The sequence below is a fragment of the Haliotis cracherodii genome, unplaced genomic scaffold, assembly GCF_022045235.1.
Source record: "Haliotis cracherodii isolate W230 unplaced genomic scaffold, xgHalCrac1.p SCAF_10, whole genome shotgun sequence".
Classification (NCBI taxonomy): domain Eukaryota; kingdom Metazoa; phylum Mollusca; class Gastropoda; order Lepetellida; family Haliotidae; genus Haliotis; species Haliotis cracherodii.
The window spans coordinates 7,485,662-7,501,806 of NW_027266265.1; the positions used below are offsets into that span (position 1 = coordinate 7,485,662).

The window sequence follows — 16,145 nt, forward strand, 5'->3', positions numbered from 1 at the left end:
AAATATGTAGAGGGGGTCATAGAAAATGATAAATACAAAATTCTTTGGATAGGCCCGTATACAGTCTCAGGTCTATTCAGACCAACAAAGCTGATATTGTCCTTTTTGATAAATCCACTGAAATCATTTATATTATTGAATTTTCAGTCTCTTGACACTAATTTGGCAAATATGCGGACCTCGCTTTCGAAAAAGTCCCCATTGTTCTCGGTGCCTTAGGTTTGGTACCTCCCAATCTGTTGACTGACATTGGGAGAGTACCCGGGTTTGTTACCAGGAATACAGCCCTTCTGACAATGTGGGTAATGCAGAAGGATGCAGTGTTGGGGAGTCTGCACATTCTCCGAAGAGTTCTGGCTGGGTTTGACTAGGCAGCGCTTCCTGGGAGAAGAGCCTATCCAGCCTGACTGTGTCAGTATTACCCAAACCCTCTTTGCTGCATTTTTTTTTAATCTGTAAATAATAATGATGATGATGATGATCATCATCATCATCATCATCATCATCACCCTCTCGTATAGTATCCTGCCTTTTAGCGGCAATGACACATGACTATCCTTTTTCACTTTTTACAATCCCTGGACATAATGTTTCTTTCATTTACCATCAAATCTGTTAATCTTATCCTAAATGATTTCGATTATTTCTTGATGACTGTAATTATTTCAAACGGTTTCAATTTACCCATAGTAACTATATTCTTTTGGGAGAATAGGGGAGGGGAGTTCTCCTTGAGAGAAAGGTGATATGATATGATATGATAAAAGGAGACGATATGGTCGTCTATAGTGTATCGAGTAACATGGCTCACACTGCCTTCAAAACACATCGGGATCTCGGTTCCTATTGGCTCAGCTTGTCGTGTGCTAACGGAAACACTGCGTGACATAAGTAGCCCTGTCGTCTGAGGCGCCGCAATTCGCTGCTTAGAGTTACGTCCCTTAGGTATATCAGAAGTCTATGAAATTGGGTTCGAATCCCAGTTCGCCCTGATTATGTTTCATGGTTTGTCAACACAATATCGTGCCCATGGGTTAACGAAAGTGTCACACGTCTAAGGCCTGCATCAGTCCGAGTTTACCTCACACATGAAACTGCAAGGCCGTGACACTGAATACTGTTCATACCGGCGTTATACTAATATCACTCAGTCACCAGCAAACCTGACTTCAGATGATGTTGCATGTTCATTAGAAACAGTTTCAGTTTTATACTTGTCTATAAATAGTCACCCATTCCCACAACGAAGGGAACGCCTCCGTGGTCTAGTGGTAGAGCATCCGCCCGGAGAGCGTCAAACCGGAAGACGTTTAAAGGCGGTACTTGTTGTTACCCTGTCTGGCGCTCGGCATTAAGGGGATAAAACAAGGACTGGTCGGCTGAGTGGGGGGTCCATGTTAAACTGCAGCACTATAAATCCGCTTCAGTCCGGACTAGTACACACACACACACACACACACACACACACACACTCACTCTCACACACACACACACACACACACACACACACACACACACACACATACGTTAAACCATTAAGCTCTGAATATATGAATATATGAATGGATATGAATGAATACGTTAATAAGAAAGAGTCTCGCTGGTTATTATGAGGTTAGTTGCATACTTTATTTCATGTTAGTTCGTCCTATCCCATTAAATACGCTATATCACCAAAATGTACTCTTGCTCGGAATATTCTATGGTAAATGTAAAACGTCAACGCATGAGAATAATCAGTTTCTCAAACAGATTCCACACTGGAAAAAATGCGTTTAGATCCTTAACACAAACGTTCCTTGTCCCATAATTTTGACATGTGTCAAATGTCTTAATATATTTAGGATTATTTAATGTTTAACAAATAAACGAGTTTAGGGTCTAAAGGTTAACATCACCCTTTAATGCCAATTTTCCTAGTCACCATCAACCGTGTTTGGTTAAATTGTACATTTTTATGTTAATGTTCTATCAAGTGCTAGCAGTCTTGTTTGTATATGTGTTATGCGAGTGCTCGTGAATCTATTTTGCACATCAAATTACACTACATATTATACATCTTATCCATATTTGTCTTATTGCCTAATGATATGCAGTTTACTGAAACAGGCTTGCTGTTTGAGGAGGCGGCTGATGATGTGGGTTTTTTTCAGTGAACGGGAGGGCCCTGATGCAGGTTCGGAGGTCGTAGATCTGGGTGTGGGCTGGAATACAGTGGAGATGACTTTGTGGTGGATAATTGATGAGATGAGTGAAGACTTGGCGGAGGTGTTGTTGTTGTTGTTGTTGTTGTTGTTTCTGCCTGTTTCAGGTTTGCTGTTACTGCTTATCCCCCACCTACCATAGATTCTGTACACAGTTCATGTTCAGCCTTGCTTGACATCGGTATAAGGACATTACAGTAAAGAAAAGAGATTTTTATCTATAAATTGTGTCTACTTGATCTGATTACTACTTAACCTTTTAAGTTAGTTTCTATATGCCACCTAGTTAAAACAATTAGTAAAGTAAAGTCTACTAACATATTAGTGTCTGAGCGGACAGTGAAATTAGTTAGTTAGTAAACTTTACAAACAATTTCGGTCAGTGTAACGTCTTTTAAATGTGACGAGGTTGGGGATCGAACCACTGATCTTCCGCTCACCAGACAGACGTTCTGTCCACCAGTCCGTTGAGGCGTTGAGGCGCCAAACAAAGTTGGCGGGGGATATTGAAAACTCCGTCCGTCACGTTTCGTTTCCGGAGCATAACTCAGAAACCGTTCAATATTTTTTCATCAAACTTTGCAGGTATGAACTGGTGCCTTTTGCTATTAAATTATTTTAGAAATTTTTATTTTTTACGTTTCCATGGCAACAAGATGGACTTAGGTTCCAAACTCTTCTTTTATTACAATTTCCATGACAAGTTCCACCTCGGTTAAAAAGGGTTAGGGTTTTTTTAGATTTAATTATGTCATAAATTCTGCAACAGGGGCGGGGGATATAGCCACGTTAGTGGCAAACTCTTGTTGTAACTGTCACGCGACCACTGCACATTAGCGTTACTTCTATTTCTTCAGTTGCTTTCTAGCTTGGGTCTGCTGTTTGTCAAATGTCCTGGTGATTTTCCAAACAAAACTATATCTAATGTTAAAATTTGAAGACGTCATATGACTTAAATACCGTTCAAAATGGCGTTAAACCAAAATCACTCACTCACTCACTCACCCACCAACACACAACCACTTACTAACTCACCCACCAACACACATTAACACACTTACACACACATCCACCGGCAAAGACATAATGATATATTTTCATCATTATAATAGGAATCGTTCAGTCATTAAGCTGGGTTTTGTTTTTAAATATTTTGTTCCCAGAAAAAATATACTGACTCAAGCGAACAAAAGAATTGTTAGCTGAAAAAATATGTTTTGAATAAAAACATGAACTTTTCAGCTTCTCCTTTCAAAGAACAGATTCATGTAATGAATTTGTGACTGAAAAGATATTACCTCTGAAGTAACATACGAATATAAAGAATACCGCCACTGTATGTTGTACAAAAATGACAAAAGCAGATAGTGTGTGGTAATCATTTATTAAACCTTACATACACTGCCGTGCAAAAGAAAGTATGCACCCATGTTTGATGGCGGCTATTAATGAGACAAATAATGAATGGTTATTCTTCGATGTGGATGTATTTGGAGTGTTTCGGCGACTGTTTTCAGCCCAGAGACGCTTTGGTAACGTTTGAAATGTTTTGGTAAAATCAGGGGCACGGGTGGCCCAGTCGTCTAAGGCGCCGCGATTCGCTGTGCAGAGTTGTGTCCCTTGGGCACGCCAGAAACCTATGATTGTGTTTTCTGTTTTTGTTTCTAGGTTTGTCAGCACCATACCCGTAGCTCGTGGGTTTCACCAAAGTTGTAAACGTCGGAGACCTGCATCACTTCGGGCTTTCCTCCCACATTAAACTAACACGCCGCGATATAACTGGAATACTGTTAAAAGCGGCGTCAAACCCAACTCACTCACTCACTCACTTTGGTAAAATCATGTTTTTAAGTGTATACTTCCTTTTTCTGTTACAGCTACATGACGACAGTTTGTAACTGATCAAATCCAGACCAGCGGATATTGACAGGAGAACGGTAAACAAAAACCAGAAAGATTACAGCCTAAATCCATTGAAGTCGGTTGTTACAAGTATGAGGCACTGAGGACCTACTCTGCCTGGGGTCCCCACTGAAAGAGATGCAACAATATGCACATATACAAGATGAGAATAAAACACAAACAAATGTTTACTACTAATACATGTCAACGATAATCAGAGAATTTCTAATATAACAAACGAGTTATAAATCATCCTCGATTATCCAGTGGATTATCTCCATTCTATTTTTATAAAAGCCCTTGATCCCAACGTCACCATAGCTTCGCTTTGGTACAGAGCCTGATTCGAATGGCATGACGCTGAAATAGCCTTACAATCAACATATTTTTGTGAACGAGAGGAATTCTTCCGAAAACAAACTACAGTAAACTACGGTTATAACGAACACGCTTATAACGAACTGACGGATAAAACGAACTTACTTTTTTGGTCCGGACTATTTGCTGTAGTTATGCTATATATATGCTTATAACGAACTACGGTTATAACGAAATAAAATTAGTAGTCCCTTTGAATTCGTTATAACCGTACTTTACTGTATAGTAGAGAATCGGCCTGGGGTGTTTATCAAACTAAAATGGAGATATAATACCCTGGATTATCGAGGATGGTAATACTGTTGGGCTACCGTAACCATTCATTAAAACAGACATCGCACCTACTAGTTTTATGTGTTCTGTGTGTTTATTTTATTCTTTGTTGTATATTCTTCATTCTGAATGAAGGGGTATCTTTTCAACACGTTTCGTTGACAGCAGGTAAGTAAACTTGAAGGCACATAGCAATATCGACGTACACACACTACGTCAGAAGAATTTAGATGGAGGTGGATGGGGGGTGGGGGAGTGTGAACGTCCGAAACTTGCATCACTTCGAGCTTTCCTCTAACATTAAGCTGACACGCCGTAATATAATATCTGGAATACTGACAGTGTTCAACCAAACTCACTCACTGCCCAACCGTCTTGAAACACTTGTCATGCGTTTTTCTTGAAAAGTGAAACATTGATAGTCCGACCTTCCGGTTGAATACGGATGAACATCAGCATAAATTCCAATTGACATTGCCCAATATACAATATTTGTTCATCCCAAAATGACAAAACATACAACTTTATGGATAACAACTTCTGGTTTATTGCATTTAGCGACGTTTCGAAATAAATCCCACACCGTCATAAAGTTGTATTCGTAGAAGGTCAATGTTACATCAGCCCCGTGTTCAATTTCACTGATATCGGTGACAGACTGATTAACATCGATTCGCTGAATAATAAGTCCGATAATCAGTCATAAATTTGACACGAGTAATGACACGTGACTCGAACTGTGAGGACAAACATATGGCATATTAACAGGTGATACTGTCATGAACGACTGTCATGGAAACTGAATAACGAGACAGGTGACCCAGGCGGACGTGCTGTCTGTGTCTCTATGATAATGTGTGGACATGTTTTGAAAAAGTCATCCACGCCCTTGGTGCTTTAAGAGCTTAGAACGTAATTTGCTTCTGTAAACATCCAGCGTTGACCTTCACCCAGTTATACTCCCGTGTTCTGCACTTAATACTAATGGCCGTCAGTGGTCGTGTATTGAGTGTGAAGGTGCCACTTGAAAAACCATTTGAACAAATCTCGTGAATGCATCTGAAAGGATAAAATAATTAATAATTATTCATAAACATATTGCGTTTTCAATGCAGAGGTTACCTATAGATTTAATCACGTTAAATTAAATTTAGGACCGAACGCGCTGCAAATACAGATGCCCTGAGGTAAAATATCAACCCGTTCGTTCGTTGAGTTGATAGTGGTACACTTTTTGTGTCAATTGTCCTTGTGGGAGAAAACCCATGGATGTTCCTCCATGGTGCGACGACTCTCATTCAATATAAACAAAACGACACAAATCAGGTTCTTTCTAAACAGTCTAGCAGATTCAATAAGTTATTTATGGTCAGTGGGGCTGTTAGTTTTGAATGCTCGTCCTAACCTTTCACAAAGGTATCACCATACATATCTATTGACGCCTACGTGGTGTCATGACCGCGGTCACGGACCATGAGCGTGACCGCGTGCAGCGTTATAAAGAGATAAACACTATTATCTCTTTATACACACGTCCTGTTTCTCTACCACAGAAGCTGCACTATTGACCTGCTGATTAATTATCATCCCTACGCATAAAGTAAAAACGCCACTGTTCCCACCAAGGGGGGAATTATACATGGTCAATATGTTGGACTGCCGCCAGGACGTAACTGGGTGATGTAGAGGAAGTAGAGGAAGATTATTTATTGAATGAAAGGCATCTTCCCGAGGCAAGAGAGTTAACTGACTATAAAAGTCCAGTCTTTTGCCGAACGAGGCTGGTATTATGGGGTTACATTTTGGCTGGACTAACGAGTCTATGCATAGTCCAATCAAAATCGCAAACCGAAATCGAAATCAGGTTCGTAAGCTGTCACAAAAACATTGAAGCTCCCAGCCCATCAACCAAAACCTGGTCTGGTCCAGACTCTGTTATTTACACGTCGACGTTGTATAGCTGGAATATTGCTGAGTGCGGCGTTAATGGCAATGGCACATAAGACTATTGAACTTGTAACAGCAATTTGGATGATATATTCTATTGTGTAAGTAGATTTACCCATAAGGAACGATCAGTAGCTTTATGCTCAGTAGAAAGACGCTTAAGTATTTCCAAATGTTTCCAATGAAACAGGAAATTTAAAAACTTAAAAATTGAAAAATAAGAAAAGTCAATAGTCTAGCATGTGGTCATTACACATGCAAAAAAGGTTTCATGCAAAAATATTTATTAGTTTGGGAGTTTGGCACGGAAACGAAGCCTAGAGTCGAAATTGTTTCCATGGAAACGTAACAAATAGAACTTTTAAAATAGCAAAAGGCACCAGTTAAGCTGAGGGGCAATGCATATGCCACGTTTCGTCGAAAGAATTCGAGTGATTTTCGATTGTTTTGGCCCGGAAACAACCCCTAATTGTTTCCACGGAAAAAATATAACACACACATTCATTTGCAGTGTGATTGATAAGAGACAGACACAAGTCATTCCGATGACCTGTAGCTACACCTCATCACGGGGAACAATATATTTTACGTGCGCTGCGTTATGTAACACTTGATCACTAGTATAAAGCCACAAAACAAGCACATTAAAGTTTCCACTTTCCACAACGAGGGATTCACAGATTCCTCTTTTAACGCGATAACTTCATATAAATGAAAAGATGTAGAGCGAGCGGAAATAAAATTAGAACATAACAACTTCTTGAATGATTCGGGAACCTGCCATCTTCCCGAAGCAAGAGAGTTAACTGAATTTAAATGTACAGTTGTCACCCTTGCCGAACTAGGCTGGAAATACTGGGCGCGATCGTAGCGCCACCAATGGCTATTACCATTTATGTCCCCTCTAAGCCTCTCCTATGGACCAATGAAGCGTTTGCTTCACCCAAAATGGTGGCGCCAAGTCAAGAGGATCTGATCGATAATAAAGATCTATATTGTGATTAAACGGGTCTTACATCGCGAAATGCATCAAATCATGTGAGCACCTTGATTAAAAACATGAAATGATTTGGAAAATAACTGTTGACATCGAGTTGGCGGTGCACATGCTTTGCAAATCCTGTAATCGACCGAAATCTGCACGACAGTTTACGAACCGTATTTCGATTTCGGTTTGCGATTTTGATTGGACTATGCATTGACTCGTTAGGCCAGCCAAAATGTAACTCCATAATATGAGCCTAGTTCGGCAAGGGTGGAAACTGGACTTTTATGGTCAGTTAACTCTCCTGCCTCGGGAAGATGGGTACCTGCATACCACCTCGAGCAGCAGTGCAGTAGTGATGTAGCATGATTTTACATGAACCGCATACTGACCGACTCCTCCGCAAATATCTCGTACAAGCCTATTTTGAGAAAACAAATGTTTACGGTTCATATTAATTATGAATACAATTTGACATCGCGATATACTCACATCCAACTCCCTTTTCCAATATGGATGCTCCTCAATGCAGGCCGAGATAGTTATGTGATTGAGGTGAACGCTGAGTGTATGCGTATGTCAGAGCGAGGCTTGTACGTACCTACACCGGGTAGAGACCACTTATGGTAGACGAAGGGGAAATAGAAGAGCAATCCACTGGCGATGAACAGGAGAGCGTAGAAGAACTCCATCCGGGGATCCTGGATGATGGGAGCGATGACGAGGTATATTGATGCCAACACCACCAGGATAGGAACGACGATGGGAACCTGTAACATTAGTTGGTTAGTTTGTTGTTTAACGCCGCACTCAGTAATATTCCAGCTATATGACGGCGGTCTGTAAATTTATCGAGCCTGGACCAGACAATCCAATGATTGATATCATGAGCATCGATCCAGGCAATTGGGATCGATGATATGCATCAACCAAGTCAGCGAACCTGACCCCCCGATCCCGTTAGTCGCCTTTTACGACAAGCATAGTCGCCTTTTACGGCAAGCATGGGTTGCTGATCATGAAGACCTATTCTACCCCGGATCTTCACGGGTCCTGTAACATTAGGCGAGGTCATGTTGACAGCGATCCCTAATATATTTTCAGCCATTGAGTATTGACTTACACGTAATCATTCTCATTTGTTATTTCTGGTCTTTCAATGTTTCCCCTTTTATTTGGTATTTTAAAACCAACAATAATGAAAAGACATTGTTTTTAAAATACCTCTGTAATATTAACTGCGTTTTGAGATAAACTGCCGGGCAAAAGAAATTATGCATCTTTGTTTGATAGTGGCTGAAATAAAACAAGTCAATGTTTGTTTGTTTGATTGTTTGTTGTTTTACGCCGCATTCAGCAATATGCCAGCTATATGACGGCGGTCTGTAAATAATCGAGTCTGGACCAGACAATCCAGTCATTAATATCAAGAACATCAATGAATGGTTATTCGATGGTGATGTATTATAAATAAAAAATTCTTGACCTAACGTGCGAAGTGCAGAGAGTTGAATACAAAACTGTGACAGGATCCGCTGAGAGTGGGTTCGAATCCTATATAATGATCCCTGCTTTGTCGGCACCAAGCCTTGCTTATGGGTTTGAAAACCACGGTCGTTTGTCCCACATTTAGCTGACTGGCCGTCAAATAACTTAAATACTGTTCACAGTAACGTTAACTTGCAATTACTCATTACGCGTGTGGGGCGGTCGGGTAGCCTAGTGGTTAAAGCGTTCGCTCGTCACGCCGAAGACCCGGGTTCGATTCCCGACATGGGTACAATGTGTGAAGCCCATTTGTTGTGATATTGATGGAATATTGCTAAAGGCGGCGTAAAACCTCATTCACTCTCTCACTAAGCGTGGCTGTATGTAGTGTAGACGAACACCAACCTTGTAGGGCCGCGGCAGGTCTGGCTGGGTGAAGCGTAGAACTATACATGAAGCACAGGTGAGACCATAGAACAGCCAAGCAGCAAACCCGAAGAAGTCGATGAGGCTACTGAGATCACTGGGCAGAATCATCAGCATGCCCATAGCTGTCTGCAATAGAATGTAGTCAATGTATCAAGAATCACTTTACCAGTATCCACACGCATTACATTGACACATATATTTTTTTCTTGAGGGGTTATTCATTATTTATACAGCCGACCTGAGTAGAAATATTTACGCCCATGGCCAAACTCTGGGTTGCCATACTAACACACAAAAAAGTAACCGTGATTCATATAAAATTCTATAAAAATTAAATTATGAAAAAAGTAATGCATCTTTCAATTCATATTAATGAAGTACCTATCTTGGGTTTTAAGGTCGTGATTCATAATTTGCACATGTATGTTACTGCATGACGCACAATTTGCATGTTTGTGTGTTTGTTAGGAGTATGGTACTTACACACATGGTTATTTAATGTAACAACAATTATTGTTTAGCTAACAGGTGCTCATGTTCTACCATTTGTGCAAATGCAGGGATGTACGTCACGTAATGCCCGTCCACGTGTTGCACATGCTTTTTGAGGCAACATAACATTGCTGTACTGCCATGGCCAGCTGTTTCTCCAGACCTCTCCAGAACATGCCTGGGATGAGATGGAGTGACGTCAACGACAGGACCAGAACCTGCCTATAACACTAGCTTATTTGGGCCAATCTTTGGTCGCCATTTGGAACAACATCTGCCTCGCCTGTATCAACGCAAATGGTGCTCCCACCAGATACTGACATTGTTAATCCACAAGGCATCGCACCGCTACCACTGTGGCGTGTCTGTGATGGAGCAGGGGGGTTACGACAGTCGTGGCGCTAATACTCTTAATCTTAATGCCATTTCATTGCACACACATGTTGTACAATGTACGATACAACAGCCAACATGAATGAAATGTATCTGTATTTTTTTACCTACCCGAGAACTCCGAGTCCCTCCCTGTGACCGCCACCCACCTCTGCCATTTTCCTCTCTACCAAACATCCCACAAACACAAGCCTCATCCAACCCAGCGCACTGTAAAAGCGGTGTCTTGATCCTACACACAGACCTGAACACGTCCCTTGCCCCATAATTTGACGCGTTTAGGTCTAAACATGTAAAGGAGCTGAACGTGTTTAGGGTCTCAATGTGGGAAAGATCCTGGAAAAATTCACGCAACCACCTTTGCTACGGAGTCATGTCGTCACATATGTCAATTTTCCTTGTCAGCATTAAGTCTTTGTGGTAAATGTTTTATGCAATATCCCGTGAAATTGATTTGCACTTCAAAATCTATTTATTTAAACATGTTTAATTTAAATGCTGAACATGATTATTGGGAAAATACTCAATGATCTGCATTATGTCGTAAACATGTATAAATGACTTTAAATTTTGAATACGTTTAGCTGGAACTGCCCACATATGTATTCTGTTTAAGATTTTAACACATTCCTACACATTTTTAGACCTAAATGTTTCTTTATGTGTTTACATTCTAAACACATACTTACAGTGTGTGGCTTCTCGGCTGAAATTATATACACATGCACAAAAGTTAAGCGCCACCATATCCATGGTCTCTTGATTTCACGTGTGGGAATCAGAAATACGAAATATGATGATGTATGACTGAATAAGGCTTCCATAGTTTCATGAACCCAAATTTGTCCAGATACCACAAGGAAAGCGTGCTTTACGTGTTGCTGCAGTTCCCCTAGCCTACCCTATAAATAGTGAAATTCAAGTTTCAGACACGTGGTTGCATTTTGCCCCTGTGTGAAATTCCCCTTCCAATAGAGGTTGAAAATCAGCCATGGTGAGGAGAAAGATAACGAACGCTGAAAGATGGCAAGTGATAGGCATGACAAATGCTGGCATGTCATGCAGGGCCATTGCAAGACAAATGGGTCGTCATCACAGTGTTATCACTCGTTTGATTGTCAAACATGGTCAAACCAATGATGTCAATGACAGGCATAGGTCTGGTAGGCCAAGAAAGACCTCTAACAGAGAGGAAAGACGTCTTTTCAGGATAGTCAGAGAAATCCATTTGCCACTTCAACAGATTTAAGACTGCAGTGGATTACTCATCAGAGACTCTCGGCGTCGCCTCAGAGCGGCTGGTTATAACGCCAGAAGACCAGTAAAACGTCCTCAACTGACTGAGAGGCACATGCGGAATCGTCTGATATGGTGTCGTGCCCGTAGTCGATGCTGCAAAGAACTCTTGATGGTCGAATACGTGTTTGGAGGCAACGTAACACTCGTTTTGCACCAAGGAACATCCAGAAGACCTTAGCATGTGGCGGGGGGTCTGTCATGATATGGGGTTGTGTTTCCTTCGGCTGCAACTTCCGCTGGTGACAATTCGTGGAAACCTGAATGGCCAACAATACCAAGATGCCGTTCTTCGTCCAGTGGTAGTCCCTCATTTTGACAACCATCCTCTTCAGACAAGACCTGTTTACATGGACGACAATGCTAGACCACACAGATCTCGGGCAGTTTTGGCTTATTTGCGTCAAGAAGCTATTGCAACTCTTCCTTGGCCTGCCTGTAGTCCGGATCTTAATACGATGGAGCATCTCTGGGACATTCTTGGCCGGAAAATCAGACATCGCAATCCCCCAGTTCAAAATCTCGCTGGAGTTGAAGCCGCACTTCATGAAGAACGGATCCGTTTGCCTCAGAGAAGCATTCAACGACTTGTAATGAGTATGAGGCGTAGGGTTGAAGCTGTGGTCAATGTCCGTGGATCATACACACGTTACTGACGTTTCTGTCTTGCAATAGACTCTGCACTCCCTAGGGTGTCTATGTGACACCTGCTATGGTCTGCTGATATCATGACAGTTACATGACAAAAAAAGTTTTTAATGTTTTCTAATCCTTCAATTTCTGGTCTTCGGTAAAATTCCATTCTGCTCATATTCTTTTGGAACACAAGATAAACTTGCTTTGGGACAACTTTTGCATCACATGAGGTTTACATATACGGCTTATAACAATCGTACATCTCGTTATAATAGTCATCATTAAGTGCCAAAAGTAACAGTTCACAAATATGGTGGGTGGCGCTTCACTTTTGTGCATGTGAATATATTAATATATAACGAAGAGGTTTTACCGTGAATATAAGTGCCGTGACTGGCGTCCGTCGGTGTATATCGATGAAGGACAGCACCTGCATCTGATGCCCCTCCCTCGCCGCCACGTAGCACAATCTGGCAACAAAATAACACACCAAACTTATTAGCATTGGTCTTGAACATGAATTAGGGCAATCGGACAATCTCGCCTCTTTCCGGAAGCGCAATGAAGACTCGGCCGCGAATATAGGGAATGCCCAGATTGTGCGTTATCTGTTCATCTGTGTTTAATTTTCGTTAGTCTTATATATGCATAGTTACTTATTATACTAAATATCTTGAACATATTCTGAAAATAAAGTTCCAACATGGCGACCGTTGCAAACAAAAGCACGGGGGTACCGATCCGTACCTTACATAAGTACGAGCAGTTAAACTGAAGTAAGCAACCCATGCTTGCCGTTAAAGGCAACTGTGCTTGTCGTAAGAGGCGACTAACGTGATCGGGTGGTCAGGCTCGCTGACTTGGCTGAAGCATGTCATCGATCCCAATTGCGTAGATCGATGCTGATGATGTCAATCACTGGATTGTCTGGTCCAGACTCGATTATTTTCAGACCGCCGTCATATAGCTCATATATTGCTGAGTGCGGCGTTAAACAACAAACCAAACCAAACCAAAACTGCAGTAACCATGATACATCGGTGTATTTACGACAAGGATGGCATATTCCCCAGTCAGTGGGCCACTTGGTTAGTAAAGGTATTGTCGGTAGAACCTATGGGCGACGGAGCCTACCTCCCACTAGCAAACAGCGACCCATTGGCTGCGCCGAAGCAGGACAGGACGACAAAAAACGGGATGATCCACGTCATAACTCCAAGTAATTTGTTTCCCCAAGTCTGTAAACAGAATTGTAACACATGCACAATGAACATGTAACAAAATTGTGTGACAGAAGAGCAAAGCAAATTATACTCAAACGTCACAGCGAGTGCTCGCTTAAACCAGGGACCATATACCGATATATATGTATGGTCTCTGCTTAAACAGAAAGTTTACCTGTAACGCTTCACGCTCCAAACGTATAAGTGAAATATATCTAATACTCTAGCTTCTTCTAACCTGGTTGCTATATTATCATTGTTTGTGTATATCCATATTATGTTAATGCATGTGAAGATTCAATATATAATGCTTGGAGTCTGTTTCGGCAGATAATAGATTGATTATTTTCTGGCGTTGATGTTTACGCTCTGACCGTCAAATATCAAACACTATGGACGTATTTTGTTCGTAACATATGTATCTTTTTGCTACAAAAATGAATTTGGACAGAGGGTTATAAGACATGATACATCTAACGACGCGCATTTTCCTTTATTTCGAATCCACGAAGGGCTATATCGACTGCGCTCTGGACGCATGCAAAATTATTTTATTGAAACAACCACAATCAACCTGTAGTCTCAAGAAAAATATATCAATTACGTTTAATCGTGTTTCCTTCCTTGTTTGTACACTGTAAAATTGTGTTTAGATCCTAAACACAAACTTAAACACGTTCCTTGTCCCATAATTTTGGCATGTTAAGGTCTTAATATGATTAGGATTGTGTTTAACAGTTGTAAATGTGTATACCAGATTGAAATTCATTGTAGGTAATTTAAAAAGGGGCGCTTTCTATGGTTTTATTAGCGCGTAATGGGGATACAGAAGTGAGTGCGTGGGGAGAGGGGAGAGGGGGGGGGGGGGGATAAAAGCTATTTTGGTAATATAAACTGGATTAATTTAGGGGTGGGTAGTATGAACTAAAAAAGGTTAAGGTTCTATCGTTCAAATCAGATATACTGTCATTGTCAGCTCCCTGTATGAGATAAATACGATCAGTCACACAGCAACAACATACTTATGGTCACAGCGATTTAAACCTCGGCGGGATGCGAACCTGTAACATCTCTGTGTGAAGTCGAAACATGTTTAGATTATGGGGCTGTTGTGTTTAGGTTGTGTTTAAGCTGTGAGACGATAGCTCATAGACCTAAATGCGTTAAGACAAAACACACTAAATGTGTATTCCGTTTAGAACTGAAACCCATTTCTAATAATCTTTTACAGTGTATGAACTGAAGCTGACACTTTAATTTACACACGCAACCACATCCAAGCAGACTAAAAGTCTTATGAAGGGAGCTATTCGTGTCACACAGTGGGTTTTTGTGTTTCAGTAAAGGTCGCTAAGTTTGGTTGTGGTGACTCGACCAGTATCAGCTTGAGTATTAAAAGTGGTTCCTACACTCCATCTGGCACTACTGATACCAACACATATACAACTACAAATTCGATATCAATTCTAACAACATGCGTGTACATGGACTTACCACTGCCACGGCATCAATGAGCAGGACTTCCTCCTTCGAGATGACGCTAAAGTAGCCTATGTTGACGAGGACGTAGCATATCGTCGTCAGCGGAATACCAAATATAATGGCTAGAGGCAGATTTCTGAAACAGTGACCGGAATTTCTACTAAATACTGACAATGGTTTCTGGGGACATTTTTATACACACGGTCGCCAACGGTGGTTCCTGGAGACATATATACACCGTTCGCCAACAGTGGTTCCTGGAGACATTTATCAACAGGTCGCTAACAGTGGTTCGTGGAGACATATATACACATGTCGCCAACAGTGGTTCCTGGAGATATATATACACAGGTCGCTAACATTGGTTCCTGGAGACATATATATACACAGGTCGCTAACAGTGGTTCCTGGAGACATTTATCAACAGGTCGCCAACAGTAGTTCCTGGAGACATTTATCCACATGTCGCTAACATTGGTTCCTTGAGACATTTACACACAGGTCACCAACAGTGGTTCCTGGAGACATATATACACTGGTCGCTAACAGTGGTTCCTGGAGACATATATCCACAGATCGCCAACAGTGATTGAGTGAGTTGGGTTTAACGCGGCTTTAACATTATTCCAGTTATATCATGGCGTGTCAGCTGAATGTGGGAGGAAAGCCCGAAGTGATGCAGGTCTCAGACCTTTACCACTTCGGTGAAACCCACGAGCACGGGTATGGTGCTTACAAACCTTAAAACATAACTGGGGGAACCGGGATTCGAACCCACAATTATAGGTTTCTGGCGTGTCCAAGGGACGCAACTCTGCACAGCGAATCGCGGCGCCTTAGACGACTGGGCCACCCGTGCCCCCTCGCCAACAGTGGTTCCTGGAGACATATATACACAGGTCGCCAACAGTGGTTCCTGGAGACATATTTCCAAAGGTCTCCAACAGTAGTTCCTGGAGACATGAATTACACAGGTCGCCAACATTGGTTTCTGGAGACATATTTCCACAGGTCGCC

At 41.5% G+C, this 16,145-nt stretch overlaps 1 protein-coding gene across 1 annotated transcript in view; it reads right to left on the reverse strand.

The window, feature by feature from the left end:
- Nucleotides 1-3,571: 3,571 nt before the first annotated feature.
- Nucleotides 3,572-16,145, reverse strand: part of LOC139454016 (b(0,+)-type amino acid transporter 1-like) — a 38,930-nt gene continuing 26,356 nt past the window's right edge. Inside the window, exons 8-13 of the mRNA XM_071235498.1 lie at nt 15,141-15,264; nt 13,558-13,661; nt 12,797-12,893; nt 9,583-9,732; nt 8,291-8,459; nt 3,572-5,816 (exon numbers count right to left, since the gene is read on the reverse strand). Coding sequence (XP_071091599.1) covers nt 5,749-5,816; nt 8,291-8,459; nt 9,583-9,732; nt 12,797-12,893; nt 13,558-13,661; nt 15,141-15,264 — 712 coding nt within the window. The 3' untranslated portion in view covers nt 3,572-5,748. The remainder of the gene's footprint in view (nt 5,817-8,290; nt 8,460-9,582; nt 9,733-12,796; nt 12,894-13,557; nt 13,662-15,140; nt 15,265-16,145) is intronic.